The sequence below is a fragment of the Anabas testudineus genome, chromosome 9 (genome assembly GCF_900324465.2).
Source record: "Anabas testudineus chromosome 9, fAnaTes1.2, whole genome shotgun sequence".
Lineage (NCBI taxonomy): Eukaryota > Metazoa > Chordata > Actinopteri > Anabantiformes > Anabantidae > Anabas > Anabas testudineus.
In genome coordinates this window covers 18,144,348-18,166,523 of record NC_046618.1, presented here as the reverse complement: position 1 = coordinate 18,166,523, position 22,176 = coordinate 18,144,348, and the positions used below count along the sequence as shown (strand labels likewise).

General features: G+C 41.0%; 2 protein-coding genes across 2 annotated transcripts in view; one reads left to right on the top strand and one right to left on the bottom strand.

The window, feature by feature from the left end:
- Nucleotides 1-738: 738 nt before the first annotated feature.
- Nucleotides 739-11,315, bottom strand: snx18a (sorting nexin 18a). Its single transcript, XM_026343110.1, has 2 exons — nt 9,404-11,315; nt 739-2,196 (listed from the first exon to the last, which is right to left on the bottom strand). The coding sequence occupies exons 1-2, from the start codon at nt 10,914-10,916 to the stop codon at nt 1,943-1,945; spliced, it is 1,767 nt and encodes a 588-aa protein (XP_026198895.1). The 5' UTR covers nt 10,917-11,315; the 3' UTR covers nt 739-1,942.
- Nucleotides 11,316-15,683: 4,368 nt separating this feature from the next.
- The window catches only part of arl15a (ADP-ribosylation factor-like 15a), a 92,836-nt gene continuing 86,343 nt past the window's right edge, over nt 15,684-22,176 (top strand). The window contains exon 1 of the mRNA XM_026343161.1: nt 15,684-16,039. Coding sequence (XP_026198946.1) covers nt 16,028-16,039 — 12 coding nt within the window. The 5' untranslated portion in view covers nt 15,684-16,027. The remainder of the gene's footprint in view (nt 16,040-22,176) is intronic.

Sequence of the window (22,176 nt, the reverse complement as noted above, 5' to 3'; positions counted from 1 at the left end):
CACATCAACATATTTACAGAGCTGCGTAGTTGAACCTTAGGACCCAGAGGTGAAGAAAGCCGCTGTCTGTTATCTCCCATCGTCTGTCTTAGCAATAGTCACTCCAGGCTTCATAGTTTACAGCATTCGCCTCACAATAGTACCTAAACAAAGGGCCAGCATCAGACAAGACTGTTGACGTGCACAGGAAGAATATTTCTAACAGACTATCTGTGCAAGGAGAAACTCTGATCAGCAGTGTTCTTTATGTTGGTTATCTTGGTTATATGTGGTTGTGATGACAGCTAATAAAAAACCTCTTCCTGCTGTTTTTGACCTTTTCCTGTTTACTGCATATTCACTGTCATCCTCTGCAGCACTTTTTAACAGTGACCAGATGTACCAGATGGCACGCCGGGCCCAGCAATGTCAGCAGATTTGCGAGCCGAGCATGAGCTTAGCATGAAACACTGACACGGCACACCAGCCCTCCAGGGATGCAGCCAAGGAAACCTGCAGAGCTGTACAGTTTGCTCTCTGTGTCTTAGTGCCATTAGAAAATAGTAAGGTGGCTCCATAGGTTCCATAATATGAAATGTCCACAGCACTTTGAAGGTTGTTAAAATATAAATGAGGATGTCAGCACAGTTTCCTGTTGGTCGTTCACTGTATTCAAGCTCATGCTCTATGTTCAGTGGCATCAAATTGAGAATAATAAAAGAGTAAATACCTCTTTACAAAACACACAGGACCAATGGATGGCTTTCTGTGAAAGGGGGATTTATTTAGCATCTCTCCTTCTATGTTAATGTTGTCATGATGCAACCAACATCACGAAGGTTAAAAATAGCAGTACAGAACACGTGAACAGTCTAGATGTGTGTTATTAAAAACACTGCATTATTAAAACATGTGAGGAACTCTATTTTCTAACAGCAGGCCTGAACACCTGAACACTACACCAAAACTAAGCCTGAAAACCACTGATGGACACGTGCCCATTATTATTCCTGTTCCTTAAATGCTTATGATCAGCACTGGTGCTTCTGTGCCATGAGTAAGACGTGGCTCCCAGTAGGTGATGCTCTCTTGATCCTGAATCTGATTTAGTTACACAGTTGTTAAAAATCAATCCTGGCACAACGGGGGAACAAAAAAACGGCACAACTGTAAATATTATCTCCCATAAGACATTGTCCTTGTTCAAAAGACAGTGATCTTTTTTTGTCAAAGACGGCAAAATATGTAGCTTTATGAAAACAATATAGAATATATTTCAACATATACAGTATATAAAGCTTTCTAGTAACTAAATGTAACAAAAATGACCAGAGAGAGAGAGAGAGAGTAATCAGAAGGCACAGTGAGACAATGGTGACATCGGCTGCTCAGCGAGGACACTGTAAACATTTGATTCTCTTTGTCCGCGGCGACAGACACCAGGAAGGGCTTGAGTGTTTGCAGAAGGCAGTGTGGTAGCCACTGATCATCGCTGCTCTGGGAGTGGCAGTCACTTCAAAACAGTCAGTTCAGAACAGTGTAGTAAGGCTAAAAACTAAATATATGCAATCAGCAGCAGCAGGTACAAGGTTCTTTCTCTGCAGGTTGGAACATTGATTGGATTTATTTCACCCGCACACCTGACCAAGTGGCGCACCATCATTGTCACTGATTCTCATAAAATCTAAAGGTCTTTGTTCGACTTTGTTTGGCCTAACGTAATTTATCTACATACTCTTTTTTTAAATCAAGGACACCCAGTCTCAAACAATTGTGGCCAAACCTGGATTTGGTTGAAATGTCATTATTACTGGAGGGTTTTCTCCGTGGATTTTCCTCCCTGCTGGATCAACAGCTTTCTGCAGTACTGGCCACTGTTTGCCAAGACTCCACTGGCTGGCCGAGGGAGATGCATGGTCATTTAGACCAAGGTCTAAACCGCCGAGCTTAGGGAAGTGATGTGTTACGCGTTGTCGTATTTCTGCAAAGCCTCCTCCAGCTTCCCTGTGATTTTCTGGAAGAAGGTGATCTGCTGCTGTAAGTGATGCTGCATCTGTGCCTTGAAGTCACGCACGCGGATGTGGTGGAAGTGCTGGATCTCCGCCAGCGTGGCACAGGAGATGATGTTGCAGCGTTCATTGATGCCTTCTGCCTGTGCCCGGTCCATCTTGCCCTCCTCCACATGCTTCTGGCTCTCTTTCACCTTTGTTAGTGCTCCTGTTTGAGAATGAAATAGAGAAGAAATTCAGATTATTTTTGTTTTGGTCGACAATCAATAATAAACAATGATGTTGCCAATGAGTTAATATTCTACAAATAGAAAAACATCCACCCTGTTTAATTATCAGTGTTAAATCATAAGCAGAAATCATCCAATTACTGTTTTAACCATAACAGGAAAACTATCCACAATCTATTTTATCTATGTCAAACATAACCTATTTAAACTTTTCAGACTTAAAGTTAGTTCTGTGTAAGATTCAGGAGAATAAGTTGACAGCACATCTATAACGTCAGAGAACGGACCGAAATAGTTTGAAGACCAATGAACAGTTTGTTCCAAACTCCCTGAGAACCAGACCCACATCTGAGACTATAGTTAGAGAATGTGAAGGGGCCTGTGTCTAGAAATATCTCTTACATCATGTCACTCCAAAGACTTCTCTAAAGCAACCATGTAGGGGGATTTTTACTGCTTTAGTAGTTTGGTACCATCCAAAGTTTGTTGGTGACCTCAAGACCAACAAAGTCTAAAGTCTGTTTTGTGAGCTTCTGCTGTTATTTCATGCTGATATCAAGCTTCAGCAAAATATAAGGAATGAATACAACTGCTCATTTATTCTGTCTATAAGAGGATGCAAGTTTATTCTCAGGCCTCAGTAACCAAACGTGTTAACCAATACAGTGTGTGCTAACACATCAGTAAGTCCTCATCCTTTTCTCTTAAAAGTGAAAATGTCAGATCGTTCTTTCCTTATCACACTTACAATCCTAGGACTAACTACACAATCCTTTCCCTGCCTTCTATGGTCACAGTTGTCATAGTGAATGTCATAGTTCATGTGGTTGCTTTGGGCTCTGTTCGCCTCTGTCTTTCAGCACAATGTCGCCTATGTGGTCAAGAGCACCTTTAAGACTTCCTTTACAAAGGTCTCACTTTAACAGCAGATTCAATCACCTACCACGCCACAGTTAATGAACCCTGCTGGCAACAGTTGTTATTTCTAGTCGGTGGAACGGTTTACACAATGTTTACATGTTTTATGCTAAAATACAGCTTTTTCTCTTGTCGGCATTACTGTCATTTAGCAGTAGTCGGTGTGTTTTAGTCTCTTTCTGAGTTCAGCTATTGGTCACTGCTTGACCTGTGTTTGTACTTGAGGGCAGTCGTATCAGTAACTGGTCATCAGTAAACCTTGAAAGTATCAAATGGTACATCTAGTTCTTATAAAACAGGAAGCATATTTAACAGAAAAGATATTCAGCATATCACACGCATACTGACTCATCTATAGTGTCAAAGTTTTAAGTTGCCCCCGAGTTTCCACACTGCAAGGAAGAGCTACGTGCTGTCATTTCTGTGGTGCACTTGTGGCATAAGTGCATAGACATGATGGTTTACAACCTCCCTTTTTCACACGAGTCAACCGTCAGTGTTGCTGCTACTTCCTTCATAAGGCTTCCACCAAGTAGTGCTTGCTACAGAAAAGGCCTTCAGCAATTCTGGTGACAAAACCAAAAAAATATTTGACTACAATTTTCCAGACAGATGGTGCAGTGAGAGCAGAAGGCTCATGACAGATGACTTATCTGCTGCTGACATTTCCTGACTGAGTAAAGGAACAAGTGTCACGAGCAGTAAAGTTGAAATATTTAAAAAAAAACTGACAGGATGTGACCTCCTGGTTAAATCGCCACGGCTGGAAGATAATGTGACGAAGAAAGCTATGATTCTTCGGGTCGTGATATGAATGCTTTTAAAGGTGTGATTACATAATGTCTTAGTGTAACTTGGAGTTCTTCAAGTAGCTTTGATTTGTCGGCCAAAGCGAGGAAGTCTTAAATGTTCCTGCTTGTTTTAACTAACTTTGCAGCCCTATTCTAAGCACATGCACAACCAATAAAGAAATATTTCCTTTTTTGAGTAGCTGGTTTTGTTGGGTTTCAACATTTCACTGGGCTGGACAGAACATCTTCCGACATCTAAAAAAAACAATGACTTGAGAAAACTATTAGCAGATTACTGATCTTAATCTTATGGAGTAACAACAGTGACTGATGTTGCAATCATTCCAAATGTAGTACAACAAGTGGCACGCGTGAATAACCAGCTGACAGACAACACAACCAGCTGAATGATGGTAACAGGGCGGGGTGGTAAGGTAATATTTGGCCCTTAAGGCATAACTGCAAAGCTTCCTGTATTGGTCGGTCATGGGATTTTTCAGTCATTATTTGAGCTTAGTCACCAGCACTTTGTTGAAAGTCTGATTCATCTTGAAATGTGAGGCAACAGAAGACGTACTGACCTGAGGCGGAACTCTTTGGTTTTCACTCCACAAGTGAAGCTATACATCACATCACACAGTGCAAAGAAATATGCAGACAACATGCCACCAAAAAGACATCTCTTTACCCCCCCCAACCCCCACCAAATCTGCCCAGATTGCCTTCTGGCTGTAGCTGCCTTAGCTGCAGTTTAACCCAGATCTCTGAAATTCCTCTAATGCACAACAGACTGAACATGACAGAAAGAGAGGCAAAGATAAGAGCAGAGCAGAGACGGGAACAAACACAGCTGTCCAAAGACTTTTCCCAAAGGTGTTTACTTTACTTTAAAACTCTCTGGCTTCCTGTGTTTTAAAAGGCCACTAATGGACTAAGGAGGAATAATTGTTACCATGGAGACTTTAAGAGAAATGCAAGAGTTCACTTATTGAAGATGTTGTCAGCAAACTGTTACATAAAAAGCCACACGATTTTCACAGGTGCTGCAAACCCTTTTTGCAGGCTCGGTGCAAAAAAAGAACCTCGGGGAGCATAAGTAATAGATTGTCTGGTCTGAAGTCTCTGAAAATTAAGACAAATATTCATCTAGAATTCATGTTTTCTCCAAGCAACAGTCCATCATCTGAAGAGACTTCATCTACTGCAATTTATGACAAAGAAAAGCAACAAATTTAGAAATTAGAGCCAGAAAATGTCAGTTGGTTGTTTGATCTTTGGACTATGAACAAGTAAAATTCATGTAATATTAAATATATACATATACATATATGTATATATATATATATATATATATATATATATATATATATATATATATATATATATATATATATATATATATATATATATATATATATACTAATATATTTTGCAAATAAAGTGAGATATCTACAGCGTGCTGGAGCATTATTTTACAGGCTGTGTGACTTTATAGGGTGCAGAAATGTTGTATGAAGTACTACCTCCACATAAATAATAAAAGGAAGTGAGAAAATCCAATTTAATCACCATAGATTTGTTTAGTATAAGCTCATGAATATGCAGACAGAGCTACTGATTACTGCCTAACGCCAGCATCACCAAGAATGAGTAATGAGGCCAGTAGCATACTGCAGTGTCACAACATTAATAGGGAAAAGTCCCTCCTGCTCGACAGCCTCTTCAGCTCTTACGTAATCCCTGGTTACACAACACCAAGCTTCTGTGAGCCTGTGACCTGAACAACGAGCAGCAATCCCCATCTTATCACCGCACCACCTCTGTTCATCCATTTGTGCATTAGAGGACATTTAAATATTCTGTAACAATATATCAGGCAGGCCTGCGGCGGTAGCGCAGGAGAGTCCGCTGACTCAGCAGGAAGACCTGACATCCTTGTAAATGGCTGTTTTCCCCTGTTTCCCCGCCATTGTTTTATCCACGCACGTGATAAAAATGTGATGGGACCAGAGAACAAAGCAGCTCTTACAATGGGCAGAAGAGAGAAAGAAAAGGCCACAAATGAAGCCAAAGTGGGGATAAAGGAAGCCAAGTCAAAAAGCAGCTGAACTTAGCCGTACTTTACAATTACATTCAAGTTCATTAAAGCGTGTTCTCCCCTATTTCAGACTACTTCATTGGGTGGTTCTGTTTTCTGAGAGTTTTTAATTAACAAATAAAAACCATTGGTAAACTTGCCATAAAATTGGGTGTTGCTTTATCGCTTCAGCTTAAGTAAACTAATGTTTTTCCCTTAAGAGTCACTGTAGGCAAACTAAATATTATCACTTTGTGTTTGAAGAACTTTGCAGAACTGGGCAGTGCACTGCCATACTCACTTGACAAATAAAGACGTGTAAAAGCAGCTATTTGTTTTCACTTCTGCATGCTGTGAGTGGTCACATTATTTTAAGGTTAAACTTTTAATATTCGATTACCTCCTCGCTCAATACTCACTTGTGCTTTATTGGGGCATTTCAAGTGATTTCTCTCATCACAAGGCTTCTTGTACCAGAGTTACCTTTAAGCATATATTTAGACTAGAAGTATTGACCTTTTATAAAACCCTTCTCCTCCCTTACTCTTTCTCGAAAGCTGGAAATAAGTACAAACAACATAACCTAATGTTGGGTACATCAGCAGTTTAGGACAAAAATAAAGGTACAAAAATAAAAGATGTGAAATTGAATAACTTTTTAAAAGCAAAGCTAAACTATGGCATCGATATTAGGAGCTGGTATTGTCCCCGCCAAGCTGCATACTAATGGCTAATGGGAGCCCTGCAGAGGTGGAGATCGATAAAGTGATGTTCAGTGTCCCTCTGTGGGGAAGCTCATGTTTCGCTGGTCACTTCCACGGGGATGTGTCTGGAGTTGGAGGTCCTCATGAGACAGATACAGGGAGCTCAGAATGGAATTCAGCTCTTGATAGCACTGATGAGCAGTGCTTCGTCAGGTTTCTGGTAAAGTGAGTGACATGAGTGGAAGACCACCTTCAGACACAGCTTCATAAAATCAGGGTAATGACCAGGCAGCCTGCCTGTCAGCCTGTGCTATAAAGTTGTCAGGATTACAGTTTCTCTCTCTGGTTGGTTTAAAATCTTGATTGTCACCTCACCAATGCATGCATTTAGCAGCATTTAGTCCCACTTGACCTACTTGGCCCAGTGACCACTAGTGTTACGGAAATGTGCACTTTGGTTTATGACAGAAAAGGATGTGGCTTGGTCTTTCTACAGGTGCTGAGAGTAGACAGCAATAAAACACTTGTGAGCGTTCCCTTCACATCTGTAGACACGAAAGCAGCCGAGCAACAGAAGGGACAGACATTAGGTCATATTAGGTTTAAATAAAACAGGCGCTGAAAGAAAAGTAGACAAGAGGACAGAGAAAGTACCAACCTCGAGTTCAGGACAGCTGCACAGTATTGACTTCACACTGAAATTCAAGCTCTCAATGTTTACAGCTTTATTAAAAGCCCCTTATTCCTTCAGGTAACCTTCTCCCCTAATTACAGTCATTTCACTGCAACATTAACAGCTGTCAACTGCTGGATTATTCTACAATGCCTTAAGGTGAGCAGACAACTTAGAACAACTTTAGAGCATGAACGGCAGCTACCTGTGCACAGGATATTTGCATTTTAAGGTTTCCTGGAAACATGTAGGCAATTAGACTGACAAGCAGTCATTCAGCTGTCATGAATAAGGAAACTTTAAAAATGTTTGATGTAATCTAGGTACGTTAATTATTACTTCACCACAGTGTAATAAATGTTTAAAGCCTTTTCCAAATGCTGCATCAACATAGGTGCAGGTAAAAAATCTGGGGAGACTTTCTATTTTTGTCTTGTATCGTTATTTATACACAGAAATAATGTTGGAATAGTCTTAACTTGCATGACTTAAGCAATAAAGAATGCACGCATTGAGAAACTAGCTCATCTGGACTCAAACAAACAGAGGAACTAAAGAGTCTCAGCCCGTTAAAAAAAAAAGATCAGATCAAAGTCATTTGAATTCAGTTTGCTCTTTCCTTTCATCTCCTGCATGTCCTGGCGTTCTCATGAGATTTATTTCCAGTCTCACAGTGTGTGGTGAAGTGCTTTTTCACCACACGTCATCTCTCAAAACTTTGCCCAGAGCAAGGTCTTTCGTGCGTGATATCAAATCAGAGTCTCTCACCTGTAGAATGAGGTTGGGCTCATCACTCCAGACGGTGGAAATGCCTGCATCACCTTATTTAGACTGCATGCGCCTTACGTGGCAAACGTGATTCGAGCTGACTGGGATATCTAAGTCCCACTGCAGTCTAAACACAGTCTGTCCCATTTCCCCCCTGTCGTCTGCTGTGGGTTGAATTAATTAATGTACTACTTGGAGTGGACCCAAATGGTAAATCAAGACGTCCACACACAAGGTGGAGAATTAACACTAAACTCTAGCCAAATTTGTAACTTGCAAGTTGTGGCTTTGTCTAAGTCACTTTGGCGAGTTATAATTTGAAAGACACACATTCGCTTGTAAATGAAATACTGGACATGATCAGGGACTCTGGCTGGTGCACAACAAGATTAATCTCTTACACAGATCTGAGAGGTGTGTATTATCAGTAGGTAAGGCACCGGACTCACACAATGCAATGGTATGACAAGGATTAGCTCAAATTATCTTCTGATCGTGCGGTTTTGAATGTGTGATACGTGACACTGTTCCAGGTATGATTAAGAAATTCCAGCTGTCAGTGACTGTAAAGATTAAGGTTTAATGTGGTTTAAAGAGGGCCTCACGAAATGAAAGCACAATGGCCCACGTAGGCTGACACATATCCTACGCGGTTGAAAAAGCCAGACAGGTTTAACCTGCATGGAAACGACGAGCGGTTGAGCTAATCAGCCAGTTTTCTTCCGATTATCATTTTGTCTTCATGTGGAAGTCATGTTCTCAGTAGAAATAGCAGTGAGAGCTTGTTACTGCCTCTTGAGCAACAGCGTTGCCTCCCATGGACGTCACATTTTGCCACACAATGAGAACACAGGGTTGGAGTCATGTAGGAGAAAGGCAAACAATAACTTTCAGTATAATGATTTCTGATTGGATCTTGGTGTTAACAGGTCGCTGGAGCACTTGAATTTAATAATCCACCAGTAATGGAAAATCAAACACAGCCAAATGAGAGCAGGCCATTTCATTCAGCAGGTGGGACCAACATGTAGACCAGTGCAAACACCGGCTATTTGGTTTGCAAAGCGACAACTCTAATAATCACAACCCTGCTGCTGCTGATCTGTTGGTCACCCGCAAACACATGAATTTCTTTACTTTAAAGCCTGTTGATTGCACCTTTTTTATTGGTGGGTGTTAGTGTGAGGATAGATCATCAGTGTCTAAATGTCATAAATAATGTATAAAATGTGCATGACAGTGTTGTTACTTTACCTTTCTGGACATGGATGATGTCTGGGTAGTTTGCCAGGTGTCCTTGGTAGAGAGCTAACAAATCCATGATGGGATCAAGATCCTTGCTCGGCTGCTCAGCAAAATACTCTCCAATGGCTTCATATGCATCCCCGGTGAAGGATATAGCCTGGTTGAGTCCTGCAGAATATGGCTGCTGGTCTATTTCAAATGCTTGGCTGAGGAGCTTGAATGACATCCCAACTTTCTGATACTCCTTCTTAAAGCCGCTGATCTGTTTGCGGGCAAACTCGCTCACAGTGGCGTTGAGCTGCAGCGTGCTGTCATCCATCCTTTTGGTGAAAGTCTTGAATCCGTCTATCTTGCTCTCGACTTCCTGGAAGTCGAGTGGAGCGGCCGGAGTGCTGATGGTGAGGAAAAAGTTGGCCCCGACCATCTCGTCCTTCTCTGCCTTCCTCTTTCCCTGCTTCCAGGTCTTTTCGTCTGTGCTGCTGCAGGTGAGGAAGTGCTGGAAAACATCACATCTGGCCAGCACAGGGTGGCTGGTCATGTGATTCATCCACCATATGAGGCCTTTCCTCCTCTTGGAGATGAAGTCCTCCTCAAAGCGACCTGTGGCCTGCTTCTCGGGGATGTGTGGAACCGAGATGACGGGAAATTTCTCCACCAGCCGGGCGTACAGCCAGTCAAAGTGCTTGTACCTCCTGTTTACCTGGTTCTGTGTGTGGGTGGGGGTCAGCTTGTAGGAGATGTAGCTCTTCATGCCCTTGAACTTGGTCTGTTTAGTGGGGTCGTCTATTGTGCAACTGAACGGATATGGGTTCTCCTGCCACTCTGGGCCATACTGACCCATCACCACGCAGATCTTATCCCCATCTTTCACAAATCCTGATGCCTCCCCCAGCACGAACGCCTCTCCTCCTGACTTCACAAAGGTAGAAAACCTGTTCAGGTTCCTGCTGACAGTGGCCGAGCTCTTTGCTTGCTGTGCGTTGGCTCTCTGCATCGAGGATGTGGACACTCTGTATGTGGATGGCCCATTCCCTTCAAAGTCGCGATACCTTCCTCCTACAGTCCCCGGCTCGTCTGCGACAGTGGAGTTGTCGTCCCAGTCATCGTCCCAGTCGTCATCGCTGCCCTGGCTGTGCTGCGCGGAGCTGTGCTGCTGATATGTCTGCTGCTGAGGCGGCGGAGCCGAGAAGGAGCACAGAGACGGAGGAGGCGGTTTGGAAAAGTTCTCAACTTTGTTCTGGGGCTTGTAGGAGCCGTCAAACCCTCCGGCGGGGATGTTGGCGTATCGTGAGTCCCCAGATGTGCTGCAGCTGTTGTTGTTGGACGCGGAGGCTGCGTCGTTCCTCAGGATCTCCACGTAGGACGCGGGGAACAGTCCCCTCTCTCCTCTGCTGTTTGTCCCCTCGAACCAGCCCTCGATGTCCTGCTCGCTGTACAGAGTTAGTATCTCACTCTCCTTCACCGACACCTCTCCGGGGTTTTCGGAGTTGAAGTCGTACAGCGCCCTGGCTCTGAGCGCCATGATTCACCACAGCTGGACGAGGCGCAGGACGCCGGGCTAACTTATGGCTGTCTGGCCGAGACAGGGGGGAGCGCAGCGGGCAGCCAGGCTAGCTCAGCCAGCCCACCCCGAAACTACAGCTCAAACTCGGCGTGCAAAACTTCTCACGGTGCGCGAAAACCCTGCGTCCGTCCCCGTCCTGCGCGACCCCCGGTGCTCTTGGTCCACACCGAGGAGAACCTGCGGTCGTTTTATCAAAGCCAGAAGTTGTAGTGTGTGAAACTGGAGCCAAAGTGTAGAAATCTATATCGCAACAGCAACAACAACACAAATCAGAGCCCACCCAGCCTCCCTCCGATCCGACCCGGACGCTTCTGCCTTCACACGCTGCGCAGCGACCGCAAGTGAACCAGGCTGGATAATCGAGGGCGGAGCCACAATATGCTGCAATCCAGCCAGACAACACAAATCAACCGCCTGTGTGCTGCAAAAAGACGCCTTTTCTAGACCTGTTGAGTGCTTCAGACCCCTTAAAAAACATATGCCAGACCAGCCTCACCAGCCTGTGGAGCAGTTTGTCCCATCTGAGATGGGAAGCTTGTAGTCACAGGCTGCTGTGGTAAATAATCAAACATGAGCTAAAAGGGTTGTACCCAAGGTTTAAAAAGCAACTAATGGACCTGCTGCATGATGCTACATGTGCATCCTACAGCTGTGTGCATGTGTGGTTTAGTTTTCTGTTGAAAATGAGTTTAATAATATCAACTCAGTTGAAGTAAGATAGTTGATTCATGCTCTTTTATGTGGTTGTAAAATACAGGATCTGACACCATGCAGCAATGCATTTCATAATGTGTCCTGATGTCGTTGCTGATTGCACCAAAACTGCAAATTGTACAACCGGTTAAAAAAGACGTTGTGGTCCTCAGTGGTCAGTGAACTCAGGAAACTCGTGATTACAGCTTTCTCCACAGCCCAGTCAGGGGTTATTTCATTTTTATTTAAATGTCAGCCTCAACAATCTTCAGCTTGTTTCCTGTAGTGTAGTCAGGGGAGTACATATTCATGTTCTTGAACTTCCTTCTCCTTATGTTAAAATATCTCTCTCCCCCAGATTACATCATTTAGAGATGTTCTGGAGGTGTAGGACAATGTTGGCGGTATGAGTAATCACATGACATTGTCTTATTCATTATTATCTGAAAAACCCTGGCAGATGACCTCACCTGAGTTTTCCCCTGAAACCAGGGAGTTTTTTTTTTTTTTTTTTTTAATAGCAGAGATGATGCAGAGAAAGATTGTATGTCATTCATGTACATGTGCTGCCACAGCTAGAACCAGAAGGCAAAATTTAAATCAGTACAGCTTCTCTATAGCAGTGTATTATAAAGTATTACACAGAGAGTCAGTAGTCCATTATGAAATAACCTCTCTCAGAAAAAAACTTGTGGAAATTGGCAGTATAATAGAGTCAAGGCGATACTCAGCGTCATAAAGCCACATGTTATGAAACTGATGTCGACTGGAAGTTAAACTGGGGCAAAGCCGCTCGTTTGTCATCTTCCATCATTGGAAAGGAATGTCATTCACTGACATCACGCTGAAAAAAGCAGCAACTAAAAAACAATGACATCAACCTCTGACTGGTTCACGTGCTCTCATGCCGTGTCAGTTCAGGTCTGAGTAGCAGAATCATAGTTTACTGTGTTTGCGTTTTAAAGAACAATTTAATTAATAATTAATAAATTACTGATCCAAAAATGCACAACTACACTGACTGATATTAGTAAGCAGACAGTTATTCGAAGGGCCAAATGCATTAGTGTTTATTTTTCCATCTCTCTCTCTCGCCCTCTGCCCTCCAAAGAAATAAAGGCTAGAAACTAGAAAGGGCACATAAAAAAAGCTACTACTAAAGTGTATTTTTATTAATGATTAATGTGCAGCTCCTTCGTTCAAGTAGATCATTGTTTTACCAATGAAATGTTCATGAACACTTGTGTGTTTATTTAATTTACCAAAATTTCCAAAACACACAGTATTACATTTACAGGTATGACAAATGGAAACAGCTAATCATCACTTTTTAGATGTTTTATCAAACAGTCTTAATTAATTCCATCACACATCTATCGTTGTTGTTTCAGGTCTACTGTATCCTTCATTGCTGTATGAGATAGGTGGGAGTTATAGCTGCTGCTTAAACTACTAGTAAAGTTTTGTTTTTCTCCAATGTACTGGACATAATGAACATTGTCAACGTGGCTTTATGGAAGAAAGACCATACCCTCCATATAAAAATAATATAAAAAACAGACATTCAACTGCATTCAGCTTTGTCAGCAGCACTAAACATTAGTCACACCTTGTTGCCCTCAATTTCGGTGCTGTGTGCTTCACTGCCTGTCAGTTATTGCTACTGTATCTCACCCTTGTTAGTCTGTCCTCGTGTATCTGCATGTAGGTCTTTCAGTGAGGTCCTATTTTTATTGAGTCCTTTAGATAATACGTCTGGTCTTGTCTTCTTGTCTTGCATGTTTTAATTGGTGTCTTATACTTAAAGTGTGGTCCAAAGACATGCAGTGAGGTTAACTGGTCACTCACGGGAAAGTGAACAGTTGTTTTCTATTGCCCCCTCTCTTTATTAAATTAATGACTTGATGTAATGTTAATGTAATGAATAAATATAAATGTCTACATATTTAAAGAACAGTTTTTGTGAACGTGTGAACACAAGTCCAGGAACTATAGATAAAAAATATTAACTTAATAGTAATTAATGTGAATAGTACCATCCCTGCTTAATAAACTAAATTTAAATTATTTCATTTAATCAGTTTCTGATCATTTAAAAAAATATTTCAATACTTGAATCAAAAGTACAAACTACAAACCTTTAAATGTACAAAGTGCTTTCTGACCAAAGTCAGCCCTTTTTACTCTTTGACTCAGACTTTGTTTTTGACTTTTCCATCTTTTAATTGATCTTTCACAACCAAAACCACACATTTTATGCTTTGTTGAAAATATTTAAGCAAACAATTTCCTTTGAGAAAGATGCTGTATGTTATGTTCTATGGTGACAATCTACTCTTCAATCTGGTAGACAGTGCCCCCTGGTGGTCCTTCTAGAGAGGACGTTTGTGTTTTCTTCAAATTGTAGAAATGATGGTATATATATAATTTATTTATGAAGCAACCTGAGCTTTAAAACATGCATCTGATGCCACGTTTCTAACCAAAATAAGGATTTGCTTCAGATTTGGCATAGGGTTGGTAACCCTGGGCTCAGCCTATTTATATGTCATAAGACACTATTTCCCAAATTGTTTGTTATGTGTGTGGTAAAAAAAAGGTAACTTCATTTGGACAAAGCTTTTATCAAAATAGTTTAATAAGCTTTGGAAGCTCAACAACCTTCTTCCTGGAGGCCACCAGAGGTCTCCCTTCTCACGTTTGACTGATGGAAATACATATCCTGGACAAGACAATACTGTATTTAATTTGAATATGCTTAAAATTTTCAGTTAAATACATTTTAAATAAAATGCAGTTCTGCCTTTTTCAGTTTTCGCAACCTTCACCACACCTGGCCGGAGACCTGAGCAGAGGACATCAAGTTCACCTTCCCCCTAACTGTGTTCAGGAAGATTTCCCTCACAGCACATGAAATATTGAAAAGGAGTGCGTTCTCTGGGGAATAGGAATTACTTCAGTATGCAGCTTGCATCACATTAGCAGACATGTGATTTAAACTCTTCCTCTTATCAGGATTTCACATAATTGCTTTGTCCGGCCAACATGTTTGCTTCCCATCAGCCATTTCTTTTCTGTCCTGTTAATTTTACTCTATTTGGTATAATGTTTTTTCAAGCCCAGATAGGTAGATTGTTGTGGATGCTGATGTGAGCACTGAAATTCAGATCAGCAGAGTCCTGAAGGGTGATGTAGAGTTAGCAGTGTTATTTGTCTTTGACTTAAGTTACATTTATTTTGCTCTTGGCACACATCAAACACATCACAAGGTTTTGTATCTATCAGCCATTTACACACCCTTTACTGACTACATCACACTTCTATGTGTGAGCATCTGTGGTCGGGCCTACGTGCTTCAGAGGATACAGCCTTTGACTTTGAACTGTGTCTTCCCTGTATTCTTCAATATATTATGTCACCGGTTGCTGCATTTTGTGCTGCTTCAATCTCGATAAATCTATGAACCATGCACCACCAAGCAAAGTCTAATTCTTTACTTTAGAGTTGTTTTACCTGTTCAGAATGTAAAGTACAAACTACTGTTATTCACTTCAGAGCTACCTAGTAATGCAGCGCAGTTTGAATTAACAAGATTACCTATCATAATGTTGAAAATGATTTTTGAAAACATACCATATATGTTTTTTTTAAAACATATATGGAATTTATGTATTACCTATGCAATTTCTGTATTTTCTTTAAACTTATTTTGCTACAGCTGACACACATCTCCAATGTGCTGCAGAGGATCTGTAGAGCTGTACACTGGTGTTACATCACAAATCAGTATGTGACAAAATCCTACATGGTAACGCGAGAGAGATTGCAGCCACAAACTGACTTAAGATAATGACGTAAAGATGCGTGGGAGTTGTCATTAGATAAATTAATAAATATATAGTATAATGTAGCAGAGGCCGAGTCGACTACGACTCCTCCTCAGAATGAAAGTAGCCGCCATGTGTTTGATCATGTGACCACGTTACGTCCTCACGACGACGTGCGTGACGTAGCAGTCTGGGCTTCGCTAGTTTCCTCAACCAAACACTCAACTGATATTGTGATAAAAACTGGAAGTCTGCCGGTGGATCAGGGCTGTTTAGTCAGAAGAAAAGCACACAAACCCAGCGGCCCTCGTCGTTTTTAACAAACTCGTCCGCTGCTTTAGTAAAAACTGTCTCATTAGCGAGGTAGGTGGCGAAAAGTCCTGCTTGTGAACCCGTTAAAGGCTGGTTTTTTATTTTGCTGTGGCTGTCGAAAGGCGGGGAATACAAAGCGACGTGTGGCCAAATTCATCACATTTTGGACTCGCTGAGGCAAAAACGGGATTACTGCTAAGTCCAGTTCGTGCTTTTGTGACTGGTCAGCGATAGTACATGGATTATCTGGTAAGTGAACGACTCGAAATGCGGTGGTCTTGCTTCTTCTTACTCAGACAGTGATGTCACCCAGGTGTGTGGCCATCAACAAGGTTGAACGCCGGCTGTGTGTTAAAGTTAGCAAAGAGCCTGAAGCCTCTGCCTGTCACTGCTGTGTAAACTGGGTTTGACTGCTTTTTTCACGTGAAATACGATATTTAGCCAACTAGCTACACCCTTCACATACTTTTAGCTCTGAAATGTGACACGAAGCTGTTATTTTCCATACAGTTTCGTATTGCTGTCGCGGATATAGCTGCACTTCAGCCAAGATGTCACTGACGTGGGTCTATAAAGTTGCACTGGTTTGAAGCATTAGCCGCCTGCATGTCTTTAATACCTGTGACCAACATAATGATAACAGTCCATAGCACTGTACCAGCTTTGGCCTGGGAGATTATGGTTTTTGGGCCTTTGCCCACATTGTAAGGGTGGGATGGGTGCTGCTGAAACAGTGCAACAATAGAGAGGAAGCTGTAAGTGAAGGCTTTCCCTGGGAATTTATAAAGCCAGTGGAAAAAGAGTACACAGACATTGTGCTGTCATCTCAGGAGGGGGACAGAGTGACGGTGTGAAATGCAGAGGAACTTGCCCACCCAGTGTTATCAGCTTGTTTATAATGGGCCTCCCAAGACGTGGGACCTAAAGGGAACTTTGTACTTCTACCTCATTGGGACTCCTCTTGAGTCAAGATTACAAAGTCCGGCATCTGGCACCAGAATAGTTGTTCTGTTGTTAATGCAGACTGATTAATGTCTAGCTTGCGTGTGGCTTCTGGTCTTGGAAGTGACAAGTCTTTTGGAAAAGAAAAGAGGACAAAAAGTAGTGCATTCAGGGTTTACAGGAGTTATTCTGTAAACCTGGTTAGATGTTAATGGAAAGTTTATGGTACCAAAGGCCACGTTTGAGGCATCATTGTCAAAATGAGCACATAAGTGAAGTGAAACGAATGCAGCCAATTTCACTGTAAACCCCTACCTGTCTCTACTTCATATACAGTAAACTATGACCTCCCATACTGTATGTATTTGTCAGATATACTAATACTAAGAGGCAAAGGATACATTTTCTAGCTTACACGCTTGAAGGACTTAAGATTTTCAGTGACAAACAGTTTTCTGTGGAAAGCACAGCTGTAACTCTGTGAACTGTTGGAGCGGAGTGCTTGGCTGTCCTCAGAGGTCAGGCACTCAATGGGCGCAGGGCCTCTTTTCCTGCTGTGCAACACTAGAGACCTGGCACAAAACCCAAGAACATGTTGCTAAACCTTTGATAAATGCTGCTAGTCTCACATCCAGTTTTACATCAGATCTGTCCAATAAGTTAGTTCATACTTATAAGTTAAGTAAGTTCTATGCAATTATATAATTAAGCAGATTGCTGGGGAATATGGGCCTGGGGTGGATTCTGTTTTATCTTGTAGCTGGAGCTCGAGCTGGTACTCTTGCATGGTCAGCACAGTGTTAAAGACCACATGAAATGGCAGCAACAGAGGAATTTGGTGCTAGCTGTTGCCATGATACAGTCTTACCAAATTACAAGTGCTCTGTGTGGTCAACTCTTGGATCCTAACTTGTTGCAGACTTCAGTAGACAGGACACATTGAGTGACAGGGCACTTTGTATGTGAGAAAAGCTATCTTTAGTTGTACAAGAGCTTGCAACTTTGCTCTGAGGTTTTTCTGTAGTAGACCCTACATTTGTAGATAAAAACTGTCTTTGCTAGTTTACTTCTGTAACAGTGTTATGCTTTATTATTGTCTTACATTTACTAAACATTTTTCACAGCATTATTTGTTCTCTATGAAGGAGGAATACAAATTCACAGCATGTAGGCTGTTTCTTTAATTTGCACAATATTTGCCTTTCGCGACCATCTATTTATTTCACTACATGAGTGACTAATCCCTTAAGAGGGCTGACATTTCGGTCATTTTTTTAGCTTTGCCTTAAGGCAGATTGAGCTGTGATGCTCTAAAAAGCTTTCATTTTGTCTAGTGTTGAACAACCAGTATGGTTTTTGAGGGATTTAAATTATACCAAAGATTTAACCACCAGACAGTGACCAAAAACCATATGGTATATGGGATGTGACGGATAACAAAACAATGCCTCATCTAATATATGGGCTGACCCATACTGCTACACATCTGAGTCAGAAAGCATAAAGAGGAGAAAAGTCTGGGGAAAAAAGGAGCTAAAAGATTAATTTTTAAAAGAGAAAGTGTTGTGTAAGAAAGGCTTTGTGTAATTATATAATTGTGTCTTGAGTTCAATTCAACAGTTTCACTGAATATTTAATTTTGATTAAATCTGATGCATTGTTGCCACTAAATGCTTGATAGACTGCACTGTGAAATGGTGGGTTTGTGTGTTATTTATTTCACATTCAAAAATAAATCTTGTGCACAATACTATCAAGTTTCACCTGTTTTTCTCCCTTATTACACCACGGTTCTTTAAGAAACCTGCTAGAATACCTCATACAATATGCAGTTTGAAATAAAACATGTAAAATTATCATGCCTTTGTTTATCCTGTCAGCACTCGGATCGCACCTTTATAAAAATACATAGTCTTAGTAGAAACCTGACTGTGTTCTTGGCTGAATTGTATCTCGGAGCAGATCCCCTGTCCAAGGGCACACAGCAGGCTGTAACAGATTGACATCTCACCACCATAACACAGAGGAAACAGAGCTGATTGGAAGTTCTTGGCAGCCTAAGAATACAGCTTGCAAACCTATGGGATGCAGGGCTAGTGTTACTTTTGCCCTCTATCTGACCATGTTACACACCTTGCCTGTGTTGGCAGAGAGCTCCAAGAATCTCTGAGAATATTAAAACAATGTTCTTGCTTCCGATAGATAGATAGATAGATAGATAGATAGATAGATAGATAGATAGATAGATAGATAGATAGATAGATAGATAGATGAATGTGAATCATTTATTTAATCCATTGGTGTAGACAAGTTCTCAGGCTTTGTTTATCTAAGGTTTGGTGATAAAAGGCATCGTTCCTTAAATTCTACCCTCTTATTTCAGGTGTCTCACCTTTTAATTGTAATGAGAAATATCTTTCACAAGCATTTCTCTGTCACTGATTTTAAGCCTGACTGCGCCATACCAGCACTTAACATGCTGGTTACCTCATTTTAATGACTTGTCTGTGAAGAGTGCTGTTTTGTAATGGCATTTTCATTTCTTTTACTTTCTCCCATTTTATAATGTTTCTTATAGTGTTAGACTCTACCCTACCCTACACTAGACTCAACTTTTCATCACTAGAAAAACAAAAAGAGAAGTTAAAGTTGTAAGAATTTATGTTAGTGTTTTTTTTTCAATTTTTATAAAATCCATAAACATGTGGTTTGATAATCAGAGCTTTATCAAAGACTCAGTGGCTTTCACAAGAAAGCAATCTTGCCAACTAGTAGACCAATAAACTATTGCAGAAATATCAACTGTTATACAAGGAGCTGTGTTACAAAATAATATATCTGTACAGTGCAGTTTGTAAGCAGGTGGAAAGGGAATGTTGATTTATGACAAGTTCTGGGCCCTATTTTTAACAAGGGATGCTGGTCAGCAGGTCTCAAGCAAGTGAGACACAAATGTGTGTAAATATGTATGTATAATATGAGTGCCTTTGCTTTAAACTGTCAGTCAAGAAAGCAAGTTTTTATTGCAGACCAACATAATACAAATTCAATTCTTAAGCAAGTCAACTTAAAAACAGCCAGGATGCAAGGTGTTGCAGTACAAGTATATTATTGTTAATAGAGGAAAGTTAAAATCCATGTGTACCAGTGTAATAAATCACTGGTTTACAGCACTGTTTTATTAAGTTATTGATCCTTGATATAATCATAAAAAATAATTTTTACCTATGGTATGTAGGTCCTATTACCAGGCTAGATATAACAACAAGCCAGTCTCAGTTTGTGCCAGTATTTTCTTTCAGCTGACTTTGCAATTGTAAAAGCTTATAATGACTGTTTTACTGCACCGAGGACAATGACATGGTCCTAAAGCAATAATGTGGCAGTGCCATACACCTTGCTTTTCCCCTTTATTATTTTCATAGTTCAGTATGAAATACATGGAACTGAACTTGAATCAGCTCGTTTAAGGGCATAGTTAATTGATTGAAATATGTTTCGCTCAGTTGTGTGAATGCATTTTTCCAAAAATGTGTTTTTGAATTGTTCAATGTCAATTCTAGGCTACCTGTTAATGCTGTAATTTGTTGTCATATAACCTCATTGCATTACAGTTAGTTAGTACTCCCTGTGTATTATATTTTAGGGCAGTATGACAGCAGGTGGTGGCGACTGTTTTAGTAGACATCTGAGCTGACCAAAACAAACAATTTAAATGACTCACAGTTATTCCTGAACAGACAGACTTCTGACAAAGAGTCCCACAACAGGTATTGATCTCCACCATAACTGCGGTAAGCTGAAGTGGTCGATCCCTTGATCCTCCTCCATGCATAGAAAGAAATGGTTTTCATAGTTCACGAAGCTTGATGTACAGTATGGGCATAGTGTGTGGGTGTGTAATGGTGACTAATCCAATTTGCAGTCTTATTCTGGATCCCTACTTGTCACTGAGCCCTTAATCTCTGTGGAGAGAGAGATCCTCACAAACTAATCTCAAGCTTGTGTCTGTTTACTGATCCTTGTGGCAATCTAGTCTCTGGCAGTTTTATCTTTCTATGAATGAATACAGGGAGTGAACACTAGACATCCTCCAATCCTGTCCATGCAGTGCATGACTCCTCTTTTAAGCTCAGACAAAATTCTTTGTAGATGTAGTGAGACAGCAAAGAACTGGAGTCGTGTTGTTGACCTGAAACTGTTGTGCTCAGCTGATCCTCCTCCATCCATTCATTTACTCCAGAGGCTTGGCTTGTTTGTTGCCGGGGGTTACGCTTGTTGCAGAGCACAATGTCGGAGCACATGCAGCTCTCCCTAGCCTTGTGCAGGATTGGGCTTTACACGGTAAGAATATGTATGTGTTCTGCTGTCTGTTTGTCAGGGATGTGCTGTGTTACATTTGTGTGTGTGCTGGATTGAATGGTGATAGTTTACCTTGGTTTAATCTTACCTTGATGTGTTGTGAAATGGATACTAACCAAGCAACAGTGAAGCAGCAGCCACTGTTGCTTGGTCACTGAATGGAAAGTATGCTCTGTTTCATTCGAGATGAACAGGTGGGTGTGATGTAAATTAAACCTTCATGAACAAGAATTAAAGGCTGTGCCTTTTTTTTCTGTAGCTCATAGCAACTGGTTTGTTCAGTAGTTGTAGTTCGGTACACTGTGCTTTTGAAGGATCCATTGATATTATGCTAGAGACTATAAAGGAAATAGTGCTAAAGTTGAATTTGTGTTGGTATAATTATTTGTATTTGTAATTTTGCCTAAGGAAAAATGTAACTTTGAATAAATGTTTCAAGCTGTTGTCTTCTAATGATCGCTGATGACTCATGTTGCGTATTATCAGGACGCCTGTTTAACTGCTGGTGAAAATTGGTCAATGAAAGTTAACAGAGAGACTTATTTTGAAATATGAGTGTTTAACAGTGAGCTTTTGCTTGATGTGCACTGATACACATTTAATACTGTATCTCACCCATGACTCATCTTTTCAGTCACACATGAATCAAATGAGTGGGAATACAGCAAAATGGATATTGGCTTCACTGGAACTGAAGGTAAAGGAAGCTGGTTTGTCTTGCAGTCTCCGTTTTTTTTTTCTCTACATCATGTAGGTAGATGTATTTTAGTATACAGTATGTGCACATATAACAGCTATAGTACATGGTAAGCACAGTCTATCAGAAGTACATAGTAATTTTAGGAAACGATTAGAATCTTTAAAGCTATATGTGATTGCTGATAATAACAACTCCTGTGTAATATTACCTAATTCCAGTGGCACTTTTTCAGACTATTGTAAATCTGTTGGAGAACTATCTATAACATTGACATAACATGTTGCATTGAATTCCATCTGTAAACTGTCTGACTTAAGGCTCAAGTGCAGTTTCCCATCTCTGCTTAGCTGTCATTACTTCCTGGCTCAAAAGTCTAGGAGGA

What these genes read in the sequence shown, in the direction of transcription:
- snx18a (XM_026343110.1), bottom strand. Translation starts at nt 10,916, where the DNA reads ATGGCGCTCAGAGCCAGGGCGCTGTACGACTTCAACTCCGAAAACCCC. An exon ending in CATCATCCATGTCCAGAAAG is followed by an intron (nt 2,197 to 9,403) that starts GTAAAGTAACAA and finishes ATTCTCAAACAG; the next exon opens with GAGCACTAACAAAGGTGAAA.